Consider the following 14759-nt stretch of genomic DNA (forward strand, 5'->3'; position numbering starts at 1 on the left):
CCATGATGTCACTGCTGTGCTGGCATAGGCTTAGAGATATCTCCATGATCCATCCGAGTCACCTAGAGCTCAGGGAATGATGGAAAAGTCCATGTGAGTTCGCCCAGCGCTTGCAACCATGAGAAAGCTTGGAAAACACAGGGCACATGTGGTGTTTGATCCTGGGTCAATTCAACCCTCTTGAGCCTGCAGCTAAGACAAACAGTTACACTGGCCTGAGTGCACAGGCCAGATTTCAGAACCTGTTTGCCAACCATGGAACACTCTGGATTCTTCCTCTCAGCTGGACCTTGATCTGCTACACCTCATCCACCCAAGCTTCTCAAGAAATGAAGCTACCAGGTTAATACAACAACAAACTAAAGGCAACAAGAGCCTTCAGCTGCCCTGTGGCAGTAAGGTCAGTCCATAGGTCTCCTGTCCCTGCACCCTCAGTACCTGTGAGAGCCATGGCCACCTATTCCCTTCCAAGGTGAGAACAATTATACCCACAACCTTGCTTTCAACAAATCCTGCCTTGGCCATTGGTGGGACCCTCATGAGACTCAATCTGATGCAGGCCTCCTCAGACACTTTGGCTTCCTTTCTGGTTGCTGGAGCTTCGGCCCTCTGGCCTGGCCTAATGTAGGATCAGCAACATCCAACTCTGTAGGGCCTCAGGCATCCCACATTGGGGGCCCTGCTTCACTCCTAGGTGCATTCTTTTCCCACATCTCTTCAGTCTCTCCCTCATCCCTAATTCCCCTCGCCTCTCAGGCCCAGCCCTTCAGTCTCTGATGGAGACTGTCCTGGAAGGACAGGAGCCCCTCCCCTGAGATACTCTCCCACCCCATGCTGCTGGGCTCTGACAACTCTGCCCTTGGGCTGACTCATCTCTACAGGCACAGCCTGCTGCTCCCCTGCCCCTGCAACCCACTTCCTAGCTCTGCTTCACACAAACACTCTGAGATCTCTATACTGGCTTCCCATTCTATTTTGCTCCCTCTCTGTCCTCCAGAAGTTCTGCTGCTCTCTCTCACCACAGCAGGACCCACCAAGACACTGCTCCTGACCCCAGCAGCCACCAGCAGCCCAGGTCATGGGGCTACTAACAGCTTTGGCCCAGGACTCAGGGCTCCTTCCTTCTTCAGTATCGAGTCCAGGCTGAGACCATCTGGCCTGCTGCTGGGTCCTTGAAACCCTCAGTCTCACAGCCTCTGGGCACTCTGAGCCCTAGTCCTTATGGCTAACAAGTAGCTGCCCAGTCAAGCAACATGGGCCTCACTGGCTTCCTGGTGTGCCATGATGCTTTCCCTGCATGGCCGGGGATGACTGCATGCTAGGATTATGTCTGGAACTAGACCTGCAGGTAACACCTGATGGGTTGGCCAGGCTGTCCCCCTACTCCTTTTTTTTTTTTTTCTTTTTTTCGGAGCTGGGGACCGAACTCAGGGCCTTGCGCTTGCTAGGCAAACGCTCTACCACTGAGCTAAATCCCCAACCTCCCTCCTACTCCTGTTCTCAGGAGATTCTCCTGACTAAGCCTCCCAAGTGCTGGGATGAGAAGTATGTGCCACCATGCCAGCTAGGGGTCTTCAAGTGTGATGAAAGACTGGGATCTGTGGTCCTGGTTACTTCCAACAGAGGGGACACCAGTGTTCTGAGCATTCTGTCATCTAGGACTTATATTCCATGTACTTCACACGAACACTGTGAGACTTCTACATTGGTTACCTGTTCTCTTTGAAACCTGTCTTCAGGTATCTGACAGTGGGAGTCTCCATGAAGTTTTTGTCACCCTGAGGATGTGGCTATATTAATAAGCTCAGGCAGCATGCAAACACAGCAGAGGTTACAAACAAGACTACCAGGCTGGGGCCACTAAGTCATAGAGTGCTCCTTTAGCATGGTGAGGGCCCAAGTTCTCTTGCAACCAACATCTGCTGGGGATGTAGTTCAGTGATTAGGCACTTGCCTAGCGTATGTGAGGTCCTGGGCTCCATCCCTAGGACTAAACCCTCATCCCCTACCCTGAACTCACCAGGTCCAGGCATCACTGTCAATCCTGAGGGCTTGAGTTTGATCCTTAGGCCCTCTCTGATACAAAAAGAGAAAAAACTCCCTTGATTTGTGTTTGACCCCTACATATGTCATGCCCACCCCACTTCGAGTGTACAATTAAGGAAAGCATGAGTAAGTGGTTGAGAGGCACTCACTGCCCTTGCAGGAGACCCCAGTTTGCTTCTCAGCACAAACTGCATGTGACTCAGCAGGTCTCAGGGTAGAACTGGATATGTGACCCTGTGCTAAAGCACTGTCCTGAGTGGGGACTGCAGCTTCTGAAGAGGAATGCAGGCCTGGCCTCCAGACCTCCACCTTCAAGTCCTGTCTTGATGCCCTGGCAAAAGAAACTCCTTCTCTCCAGAGGAGCACTGCACTGAAATGACACCTCAGTGATGAAAACTATCTGTCCCCAAAGGCATGCCACTGAGCAGTGATAGCTTCCGTCATGCACCTCTGCCCATCCCCAGTTCCTCATGTCAATAACTCAACCTTTCATGAACTAGATGGCAATGCATGAGGTAGGATGATCAGTAGTTTACTGGCCAGTCTGGGCTCTATGAGATGCTCTCCCTGAAATCAGAGCCAGCAAGAAACTCAGCATGAAAGCTCTTTGTAAAGAAGCTCAATGACCCAGAGCAGAGCCTGGGACCCCGCACGGTACGATAAAGTGACTCCCATGGATTTTCCTCCACCTTCAACACTCATGCTTTGGCATGCACACCCCTACAAGGAGATCAATACACATGGAATAAAAAATTAAACAGAAACATTAATGAAGACAATGCATACAATGTATTAAAGGATCCCAGGAACACTCACTTAGCACTTTCCTTTCCTTTGTCTTGGGAACAGCAGAGACTGGAGACTTCCTGCAAGAGAGAGAGGAGAGTTGCACTGTTCATTCAGCTGGAGAGCTGTGCAAAGACCAGAGCCACCCTCCTTTTTCTGACAGTGGGAGCTGGTCCCAAGTGTGGACTGCTCCTACTAGAGGAACCACAGGAAGAGGACCACCTTCCTCAAACCTTCCTGGAAGTCAGAGCACGGGCTATGGACGTCCCTCAATCCTCAGAGGACTCTCTTTCAGCGATGGCTCAGAGCCTCTTAGGACAGAGAGGGACCAGAGCTTCCCCCCAAAGCAAGATCCCTGTCTTATCTGACAGGTATGAGGGCTTAGGGATGGGACAGAGGATGTGACAAGGTCACATGTAGCACAGGGCTAGGTTAGTAAGGAAATCAAAGAGGAAAGAAACCTGAAACATTCCTCATCTGTTCTTTTTGCTCTATTCGTAGGGATGAGGGGCAGTGTGGGGTAGAGGACTAGGACACAGCACAGCCTTCTCTGCACATGGTTAGCTTTCTAGGCTGCCTGGTCACAGTGACCAGCATCTATTCAACTGTGCCACTCTACTACCAAGGCTGACACAACTGGTGTACCATGTAGCAATTGGACTTTACTGACTTAGCAACATTTGGAATCACACAATGATCATGTGCCACAGAAGAGTTTTTTTTTTTTTTAAGAAAAGGATTTTAAAAAACTATTTATTTTGTCCATCTGAGTACGCTGTCCCTGTTTTCAGACACAACAGTAAAGGGTAGTATATGAGAGTAGAAATGGTTATGAGACACAATGTGTGGTTGCTGGGGATTGAACTCAGATCCCCTGGAAGAGCAGTCAGTGGTCTTAACCACTGAGCCATCCCTCCAGCCCCAGTATATTGTATTTTCAATGTTGTTTGTTTTTATTTCCTTTTTCACCTATGTCTGTATGGCGTTTCTGTGAGTGCAGGTGTGTGTGTGCCTGTGTAAAGGCCAGGGACAACCTGAGCACAAGTCCTCACCTTCTACCTCTCATCCATGGCTGTGTATGCTAGGCTAGCCCTTCCCCCTAATCCTAGAGACTGTCCACTTTAGGCTCCTATCTCCCTGTGGGAAGTGCTGGATGACAGACACTACTGCATCCAGGTTTATGTGGCTTCTAGGGACCTAAACTGTTGTTGGGCTTGTTCAGCATGAAAATAAACACCATTTCACAGCCCTGGCTGGGCCAGGCAGCGCACAGGTCTTTGCTGTTCTTTCAGAAGACTTGAGTTCAGTCTCCAGCACCCGGGTCAGTTGGCTCACAACCACCTGAGACTCCAGGTCCAGGGACTTCCAAGCTCTTTCTGGATAAACCTACATGGCAAAAGCAGGGCTGGGAGCTGGAAGACTCTGGTGTTGGCTTCTCCCTGTAGCAGGGGGCAAAACGTGGGCATGTGAGGTAGCATGGAACCCTGTTATTCTACAAAGTGTAGAAGCTCCTGATGTCCCTCATGGTGCCCCAGAGCCTGTCCACCACTCATGGAGGCTTCAGGAACATGGCCTTTTCCTGACCTGTGTGCACTCTGCATCCTCACTCTCTACCCCCTGCTTTTCTGGGTTGGAAGTCTCAGGTGTAGGAGGCGGCAACCATAGGCCTCTTCCCTTAGCATTTCAGCATTTTACCCACTTGACCTTCACCAGGCATCCTTTGCTCTACACAGTTACCTCAGTCTGTGACCCTCATCCTCCAGACTCTAATGAAGCAAACACCCACGTGTGTGGAGCTCTCATAGTTAGCCAGGGCCAAAGGGGAAGGCAGCAAATCCTTCATGAACTCTAGACTCCTGAGGCCTAGGAAAATGTCTATACCGGTGCTAAACTCATGCTGACCTGTAAGACTACATTTTTCCTTTAAACAGAAGGATGTGTGGTGGTGGTGGCACAGGCCTTTGATCCTAACACTTGGGAGGCAGAGGCAGACAGATTTCTGAATTCTAGGCCAGCTTCCTCTACAGAGCTAATTCCAGGTCAGCTACACAAAAAACAACACTGTCTCCAAGAGTAAAACAAAAAGAGAAAGAAAGAAAGAAAGAAAGAAAGAAAGAAAGAAAGAAAGAAAGAAAGAAGTAAAAGAAAGAAAGGAAGGAAGGAAGAAGTGAAAGAAAGAAAGGAAGGAAGGAAGGAAGGATTCATATTTTGTATACAATGAGATGCCTGCCTGTCTATACCTGAACCACCATGTTAACTATAACTCTTGTCACATCTGTATTAATTCAAATACTGAAGGCCAAATGGTTAAATCTTAATGACTATACAATTGGGGGGGTGGTGCTGAAGAGATGGTTGGTTTAGTGGCTAAGAGCAGAAGACCAAGGTTCAGTTCCCAGTGGCCACATGGTGGCTCCTATTAACCTGTAATTGCAATTCTAGGGAATCAGTCTGGACTTCACGGGCACCACACATACCACATGGTGCACAAGCATTTATTAGGTTAAACACTCAGGCACATAAAATAAGTAAATCAAATATATGGTTAACAGACACTGTGATTCAGGAAGTTCTTAGTGACTTTGGTTATCATTTCTCTCTCCCAGAGACCTGTCTTCCTCATGGCTCAGCCTCCCTGGCTTCTAGGACATTCCCTAACTCTGTGGAGCATGAAGTACTCAACACCATAAGCCAAGCATTGCAAAGCAAACTGCACCTTTACTACTACACCTTCACCATGGCTGTGTCTAAAGGGAGAGACTTGGAATCCCACAGAGGCAAGGCCAAACCTGTTGGGCTATGTGAGCCCAGCCACTCAATAGTCAGATCTATTCCTGTCCTTGGCTATGGCATGAGGTTCTTAAGACAAATTAATCTGAAGGATATCAACAGCTATGCTGTTAGACCTCTCATTGCTCTGCCCGACCTCCAAGCTTCGTTTTACTGGCTCAAATTCACACCCGAACTCCTCTCCTGCCTCAGCCACCATCAGCTCTTCTACTCCTCTCCACCTGTGCTCTGAATAATCCACACTAAGGTGGACGTTAACCTCTCCATGGACCTCCAGACGTATGCTTGTGATTACTCTTCATTGGCTATTTTGTATGGGTAGGTGGGTTCTTCTAGTCTCATGCAGAACACTGCTCACACATTTTGGATCTTACAACACCCTCTTGATTGAGAATCCTGACTAATGACTGACTGAGCCTTCCATCCCTGAAGCCACCCTCTGTCTACCAGTCCAAGATGAGAATCCCCACCCTAACCCCAGGGTGTCCAGTTTCATCTCAGAAGCTAGACTCTGAACTGCCCAATATCTTTTGGATCTCTGCCTCTAATTCTCTGACAAATCGTTCCTTTTTTTTTTTTTTTTTTCAGGAGCTGGGGACCGAACCCAGGGCCTTGTGCTTCCTAGGCAAGCGCTCTACCACTGAGCTAAATTCCCCCCCCCCCCCCCGTCCTCTTTTCTTTAAAAAAAAAAACACATTTTGTTGTTTATTTTTTGAGACAGGGTTTCTCTGTTCGTCCCTGGCAGTTCTGATATGCTCTCCGTAGACCAACTTGTCAGGAAACCAGATATCTCCCTGCCTTGGCCTCTTAAGCACTGGGATTACTGGATTTTGCCCGAAAGTTTAATTAAAAATTATTTAGTGGCAGTGCATGTTGGCACATGCCTTTAATTCAATCCATTGGGAGGTAGAGGCATTATGGGTTCCAGGACAGCCAGGGCTATATATTAACACCTTGTCTCAAAGAAAACAAGCCAAAAATGAAACAAAAATGTTGCAATATGGTCTTAGGTATGTAACTGAGTCTGTTCTTGAACTCTGAATCCTCCCACTTTCACTCAGGTGCTAATCAGCAGGCTTCTGTCTTGACTTTCACTGCGCACTCAGGGCTGCCAGGACTGTTACCTCTCCCAGTGTTAACTCCTGATTCTCTCATCAGCATCATCACAAAACTCCTGCTAAGAATTAAGGAAACCTGAATTCTAAGGAACTCTGGTATTTCCAAAGCTCACTCTAACACAGATGGATCCTATGCTGAAGTAAAATGGTGACAGCTGGAGGTCTTAATTCCAGGACTTGGGACAGAGGGGTTGGAGGATCTTGAATTCAGGGTTGCTTTTACCTTACAGTGTTGGTTAAAGCAGGTTTGTGCTGCTACAAGATACCCTGTCTAAAACTATACCAAACACACCTAAAATGAGACAGAAGAGTTTGAGTGGGCACAGATGGGAAAGCTGGGCACTTTGTGGCTAAGCCACCTGCTGCCAGCACCAAAGTCCATGCACAGCCCCGATTCTGAGCTGGGTCTGGGATCCTGCTCAGGAGAATGCACCAAAGTAGCTCAGATCCAGGGCTTTTGGTCTAAGAGGAATTCAGGCAGTCACACTTTGGATGCCAGTTCTCCAGCTCAACTGCCTGTCAGCCCAGGATCTGGTCTTAGTCATGGCTTGGCATCCCTAAATTCCTCCCAGCTGTGCTCTGAACTCACCCTGTGCCCTGTTCTGATGAATCTGCCATTCTCCATGGGAGTAGCCTCAAGAAGTCCCTCTCATTTGAAGCTCCACTCAGAGTGCAGTAAACACTGCTGAGGAGGGGCGTGGCCAGCAGAGCACCCACCCCTTTTAGCTGTAGAACATTTAGCTCTAAAGTGAGCACTGCTGTGCATTGTGGAACTTAAGCAGTATCCCAGTTTTGGCCTGGGAAGAGCCATTGACACCCACACTTTCTGGGGCAACATTGTCTCCTGAGGATAGAGTCAGGCCAGGAGCAGCAACTGATGTTCACGAGAGACAAACTTTCTTCACCTCCTGCCCATGCTGACCCTAGGATCTGGGCTTTTTGGGTGACATGAGTGCTGAGCCTCCCAGGTAGATGGGTTTTCAGGGGTCAGGTGGTGATTGTCACCAAAGATATCCATAAGGATAAGTCATACTGTACTAATTCCCATATTAGATCCCTTCTCACAGGTCACAGAGGCCATAGTGGGTCCTAAATGTGGAGTCAGGTTCCTGTGCACTTTTGAGGAGACTGGTCAGACGTTTAGGCTTCGTGATATTTTGTTGGCATTATTTTGGGGGGATTTTATTTTTACTGTTGGGGCCAAACCTGGGGCTGCCATGTGGAGGGAAAAGGCTTTGCCATAGCTGTAGATCATCCCTAATTATAAACTCCTGAATTCTCCCAATCCTGGAACTATCTAGGTCCCTCACATGATGCAACCTTTGGGGGATTCCTCACATAGAATCATGGGGTGGACTGCATCCCAAAGAGAGACAGTGGGAAATGTTCCCCAGTGTCTCCCTGTGGCTGTGACAATGGGAGTGCTGACCAGTGGATGGCAGGCCCCATGTGAAAGCCTTTTGGTTTCTACTTGAGTGGAATCTTCACCATGCCTTTTTTTTTTTTCTTGAAACACAGGTTGCCCTGGAACTTACAGTCTTCCATCACCCTGACTCAGTTTCCCATGACTGGGATCATAGGCTTAAATTACTATGCCCATTTTTCTTTTTTGTATTTATAAATCTGCTAAAAAGCCAAAGGATCCAGAATGTAAAATGGTGCGGTCCAAGGCATTTCCAACAGGGGATTCTTGACCTAGGAGTATCCAGACCAGTGTTTATTGTGTGGCTACTTCATTCCCATAACAGCTTATATTTGACAAAGAATTCCAAGTTGTGATATCACTGGGCAGCAGGCGATATCCCACACAGCAGGACTGACTCAGGTTGTAATTAAGGCTGGAGAAACTTACTAGGACCCTGGTAATCCTACCACCCTGGGGCCTTTATATAGCCTTAATCTGATCTTCCCCCCTGTGCTATGAATCAATTGCTCTTGAAGGTAGATTTGAATTTACAGTCACTGTGAGGCAGGAGAATTAGGCCCCTAAGGTCACTCTGGGCTCCATAGGAAGAGCCTGTTTCAATAGTAAAAGAGGTCACCTGTGAGTTCTTACTGTCTTCCCTGAGGCCTTACTGCTGGAGTTAGACTAGCTGTCTCACCAATTGAAGTAGAGGGCAGAATGCTGGTGCCTTCTATAGTGAGGACTAGTGACAGATGGTCTATGGAAATTCTAGAAAGGTCTACAAGTATTTATGTCCTGTGCATGGGAACTGCTGGCTTCCCTGTGTCCTTTGCCTTTATTTTGCAGTCCATGGGGCACCTGGAAATGTCCCCAAACCAGGCTGTACACAGGGCCTGTCCCGTGACTCTCACTTGCACTCAGAGCCTGCCTGATAGTCATAGGTCTGACAGAGCCCTGACACCTGCAGACACCACTATAAGGGACCCTGCAATCCCCATACTGCCCATCAGTGAGTATAATGTCCCTATATGACACTGAGACGGTCTAAGCTCCTTCCCATCTTTATGCTGCATCAGAATCTGACCATTGCTACATTTGCTCCTCTCTCACCCACACTAGAAGCCCTGTACCCACACTAGTCCCAGCTGGCCTGTTGCCTACTGACATCTCATGGACTCTGCCCCAATATTCCCTCTTTGCCTGGGTCCCTGCAACTGTGTCCAGTTCTGGCTGCTTCCCTGCCTCCCCTCTTCCATTTTCCAAATGGCCACATTGACACATGGGTTTCTGGGTCTCCCACTCCTCGGATGCTGGGAACAGGTTCCTTCTTTGCGGTTTGAATGGTTGTCCTAACACTGGAGGACCTTGCTTCAAGTAGTGGCAGTCAAACCTGGTGCTGATCGTGTCAGATCTGTCCAGGCTGTCTGTGTGACTGTGGCAATGTGCCTCTGTTTTGGCTGAGTGTTATTTACCTCCCTCATGGCCATGTGATAACCAGACCATGAGCATGTTCATTGTTTGGAAAGAAGGGTGTGGAGGACATATGCTCCTCATCCTAGCATTAGTGGAAAAAAGACATAGGTAGATGATGCATTCTAGACCATCCTGGGCTATAGAAACTCTGACTCGAAGAATGCAGGTGGAGCAGGGCTGGGGTTCAGTCGGTTGCCTAGCAGCCTACCACATTGAGCAGGCACTGCTCAACCACCTGTACATACACATATCCTGAGATCTCTCTCCTAAATGGGAGGTGATCGTGTCCACCTAGTACAGCACATGCCCTGGAAGGACAAAAGCTACCTACAGGAGCTATGGTGATGACTCCCAGGTTAGAGCATCTGCTGCTCTCTCAGAAGAACCACATGGTCCCTAACAATCATCTACAATGGGGAATGCTATTCCCTCTTTTGGATCATGAGGGAAATGCAGTCAGGAGTGGCCCAGACATACATTTGAAAAAAAAAAAAAGATCCATTGAGTTAAATGATAAAAATAAATATAATCAGCAACAATAAAAAACACAGCATATGAATGATCAAGTGAAACAGCACCTATAAAAACCTATTTCCCAAAATGACGTTGATGGTCATTATCTTTGTGGTTTAATAATAATGCTGTATTGTAAGAAAAACTGAGGCACATGGTTCTCGATTAGGATTATTCTATATTCCTTTGTGAAAGTTGTCATTTTTTTGCAGCTCTACAGGCATGAGTGTGTGTTACTCAATATCTGGTGCACACAGTCAATAAGGAATGTGTGTTGTAGACTGATATAGACTAGGATGAGCAGAACACATGACAGCATGGATACAGTATGTCAGTGATTACATCATAAAGTGTGTGTCCATAAAATAAGTCACATTATCCACACAAAAGACACTATCACCCTGTGTACCCCTTGGTGGCATTGAATTCACTGGATCATGCAAAGATCCATATCCAGCTGTCAGTTCTAAGTCTACAGGAGGGGAAGGACCCTTGAATAAGATGGTCTTAAGAGTCAAGAGTTACAAATCAATTTTTATTCATAAGGAATACAATTTACAAAAAACAGGCATAAAATGAACAACTAAAATGGTATAAAAAATGAAAAACAGTAACCAGAATATATAACTATGAAATAACAAAAAGAAAACTTCAATGAAAATCATAACGAAAAACATTTCTTAACAGCATTTTCTTAATGAACATTTAGAAACACAGTTGTAGTGCTGTTTCTCCTCTAGGACAAGACGTCAAGGCAGTCCCCTCAGTTGTCTCTCAAATGGTGTTGTCGGTATGAGAAAGGAGAAATACCTCAATGAGACAGGCTGGCATACGGATACATAAATTTAGGGTCTCTATACATTGAGGAAATTATCTGAGAAGAAGAATATTCCCCCAAAAAGTCTTTGACTGTGAGGATTGTCGTCACAGGGAACTCCTGAGAGACAAACTCATTCCTCATGGGGCTATCTTCCTGGGATCCGTCCTATGCCATGTCTCCTGCAGTTCCTGAGACCTGGGAGGAGAAGCAGCTATTAAGACACTGATTTGGTGGGGACATGCACACCAGCTGTCAAGTTGCTGCCTTCTGTCCCCTCAGCTGCATTGGACACACAGCACTGATCTTTTCACTGAAATCATTGCTGATATCTCTGCAGGCTGGGAACATCACCAGCAACCCTCACAGTACTGTGAGAGAACAAGCTGCTCCTCAGACTCTACCAGTGCAAACCAAGAATGGGGAAATGGGGAGAGACCTCATTGGGGTGCAGGAAGAAAGGAGAAGGCCACATGATACCCAGATCAAAGCCAATGACCAGGACTCATTTGCCATTTGCACTTGGTTCTTATCCCTACAAGGTGCCTCCAACCATCACATGACCCCTGTATGACCTTTGTCACACGACCAAGAACTCGTTCAAAACTCTTCATAGCATCCAATATGTGATAGGGAGATGCAGTCATGTGATATGTTATTCCTCTGTCACCATTTCTGGACTGCAGTTACAAAAAGGGCAGAGAAGTGTACTTGCCCATAATTCAGTTTCTGAAGAGTGGTTAACATCCCAGAATACTTGTGCATAGACAGAGCAATGAATAACTATCACATGAGGTGGGTGACTGACTGGGTGTGGGGAGATTAGAAAGATGATAGGGGAAGCAAAGATGTATCCAATAGGCAAATGGTATCAGACATTGTTAATCTGACTCAGCTGCTTGTTCCTACCACATTTTGCTGGGTCTGGAGGTTGCTGGTCTTCTCCTGTTTGTCTTCATCTTTCCGGTTCAACTCAAACAAATATCGCTGTACCTCCTTGCTCTCCTGCTTCAATGTGACCAACTTCTTCTTCATACATGCCTGGTCCATCAGGAGCCGGCTGTGCAGGTTGCTGGAAACACACTCTGCATAGTAAGATCCTGAAGCCTCTTCCTCCCATTCCAACTGCCAAATACCACAAACTCCACCAGGACCCAGATACCCATAAAGACTTCATACAATACATCTCCATACATGTAAGGCTGCTGCACAAACAGCAAACGGCCAATCCAGGGAAGAATAAATTGTTCCTGTGACCCAAGCACCAATAAGAGTCCATGTCTCTCCAAAAGAACAAGGGATCTACAACTACCCATGAGAGCCCAATGCATCGGGACAGCATCAATTAGTAGGCAGTAAACAACCACAAGAGGACAGTAGAACCAAGGGAGGTCATGCTAACCATATGGTCCACACATTGAGCTTTGTTAAACCTGGTATGACCCCAGAGCCGCAGGTTGGCCTAATAACACTCTGATGCCTGAATCAGTGTAGTTCTATCCAGAGCCTTCTAAAGATGCATAGACACTGTGGTGATAACTGACAGTCTCTTATGGAACTGAAACTGAGTCCAAAAGACCCACGGCACAGTGATATTTAAACAGCAGAAGAGATGGGCCCAGAGCTACAGGCTCTCCAGTCCAGAACAAAGAGAGGCAGCAATGGATATTCCACAAGTGATGGGCCCTTCTGACCAGTACTTACCAATACAAGTTAATCTCCTTCTTGAGCTCCTGAAATTTCTCACGATGTTCAATGTTCTTTGTGTCTAAGTTGTGCAGTAATGACATGACCTCTTTCTCCTTTATCTTCAAGTTTTCATAAAATGGATTTGGCCTGAAGTAGGGGCTGGCCCCAGGAAGATAGAACCCAATGAACATCGAGGTTTAGGATTATATGAACTCAGGCTGTGTCCTGTACTACCCCAGCCCTGGAAGGACACTTTCTGAATTCTACATATTTGGATCTTCTTCAGATTCAGAAACTTGTAATTGTGTGCCCAGGACAACAGAAGCTAAGCACCCAGATAAAGGGTTCCCTGGCTCGCTTTTTTCAATCAGGAGGTCTGGATCTGCATTCAAACCTGTTATGCTGTCAAAAGCCTAGGCCACAGAGCTTACCCAACCCCCCCCCCCCCCCCCCCACACACACACACACACACACACACATCCAGAAACCTCTGATTTCATTTTTCCTGTTTTGACAAGTGGAATGCTACAAGCCGAATAACTAATATTCTAGAGGCAGACAGTACACATAATTCTGGAGATGAGACCAGATATTGCCACAAACTTATAATCTGCCCAAGGCATACAAATGTATAGACAAATGTGACCACACAGGCAAAGAACTGTGCTGTTGAAAGTGGGGCTTCCAAAATAAAGTACTTACACCTCCATGAAACTATTATACAGGTATATCCTGAGGTCAAAAACCAGACCCCTAAATTCCAAGGGTGGAGGGACACAGAAACATATAAAAGTTGTGCATATGCATGCAGACCTGTGCACACACAGACACACAAACTGGGACACACCCACAAGAAAAGCAAAGTAAACAGACTCAGAGAATGAGAAAGAGAGACAAATATGGAAAGAGCACAATGAGAATCAGTAGAAATGTATGCACCATTACTGTCTCAGAGTTTAAGGCACACAGACAAGAAGGAACAGGCCTGACCCTCAGGCCTTCTAGTTAAGCATTGATATGAAGAATGTGGGACCTGTCACCTACGGCTGCTGCCATGAGATGATAGCATTCAGTCACCTTCCTAGCAAGTACAAACACTCTCCACAAACTCACAGCACCTAGAACCTTGCAAAGCTACCACCTGTCAAGGGCTTTCCAATTGTACACTGGGAACTCATGCTCCAGTGACTTTATCCCTGAATTCTTCACTCAGATCACAAGTTCAGATTTTCAACAGGAGGAATCAGAGAGTCCATTTCCAAACTCACTCCTCAGTAAGGGTCAGGTTCTGAATCTCCTCTCTATGGGAGATGAGGTTTAGAACAAGGTCGTTTGTTTGGAGCAATGCATACCTCTTGCTCATGGATCCACCTGTCACATAAAGGAGGCGATCTGTCAGCTCATTTCTCTCCTTGGTAGTTAGCTCCAGTTCTCTATTCAGCCTCTCCTCTTCCTCGTTGGCCTGCACCTTGTTTAGGACATTTTCAGGGGATGACGTCTGTCTGCAGGCCTCTGTAGGTAGAAGAACACAAGTGAACCCACATGGGGCGAATGCATAGAGCATACACAGACCACAGTGAGGTCCAAACAGGAGAACATGCTTGGAAGCCAGTGTCACTGCAAGGAGTTTGGTCTGTGTAAGAGGCATCCTAAGTGGATCACAGTTCCCCCACTACTATATAGAGACCAAGAGATGTAAGCAGCCAGGTGTTCCCTATGCCCGCCCACACAGGCTTACAAGTACCAGAGAGATGCCTTCTCTAGGATTATTATCAGGTACGCAGGCTACAACCTGGTTTCAGGACCCTCACCCCTCTGGTTTCAGAAGTCAGATCATCAATTCAGCATCGACAATGACTTGATTGATCAGGGATACTCAGATATCCTACACTGTTACTCTAGTCCAATAACTTTGCATTAAAAAGTCATGTAGGGGGAGGACATGGTCAACAGACTTATTAATTCCCCCTACTGAAATGACAAATGCCCCAGAAGTGCCAGTAGGTTACAGGCTCTTTCTCTACCTGCCCCAAATAGTTTGGCTACTGTAGAAAAATATCTGCCACACAGAACCTCTAATGTATGAAGGTAAGATTGGCCCCGTCAGCCAGAGGTAGTCAGA

General features: G+C 46.9%; 1 protein-coding gene across 4 annotated transcripts in view; it reads right to left on the reverse strand.

Annotated features, from left to right (window-relative positions):
* Positions 1 to 14759, reverse strand: part of LOC147998938 (disks large homolog 5-like) — a 57385-nt gene that overhangs the window by 2973 nt on the left and 39653 nt on the right. For 2 of the 4 annotated variants that reach the window (XM_087596035.1, XM_087596034.1), the window contains 4 exons: positions 13990 to 14149; positions 12653 to 12796; positions 11858 to 12020; positions 10653 to 11146 (listed from right to left, as the gene is read on the reverse strand). In XM_087596035.1, coding sequence (XP_087452161.1) covers positions 11117 to 11146; positions 11858 to 12020; positions 12653 to 12796; positions 13990 to 14000 — 348 coding nt within the window. In that variant the 5' untranslated portion in view covers positions 14001 to 14149 and the 3' untranslated portion in view covers positions 10653 to 11116. Of the gene's footprint in view, positions 1 to 2862; positions 2913 to 10652; positions 11147 to 11857; positions 12021 to 12652; positions 12797 to 13989; positions 14150 to 14759 lie in introns of those variants that run through there. The other 2 variants (XM_087596033.1, XM_087596036.1) reach the window with 2 other exon arrangements.

The sequence above is a fragment of the Rattus norvegicus genome, chromosome 19 (assembly GCF_021556685.1).
Source record: "Rattus norvegicus strain SHRSP/BbbUtx chromosome 19, alternate assembly SHRSP_T2T, whole genome shotgun sequence".
NCBI classification, from domain to species: Eukaryota; Metazoa; Chordata; class Mammalia; order Rodentia; family Muridae; genus Rattus; species Rattus norvegicus.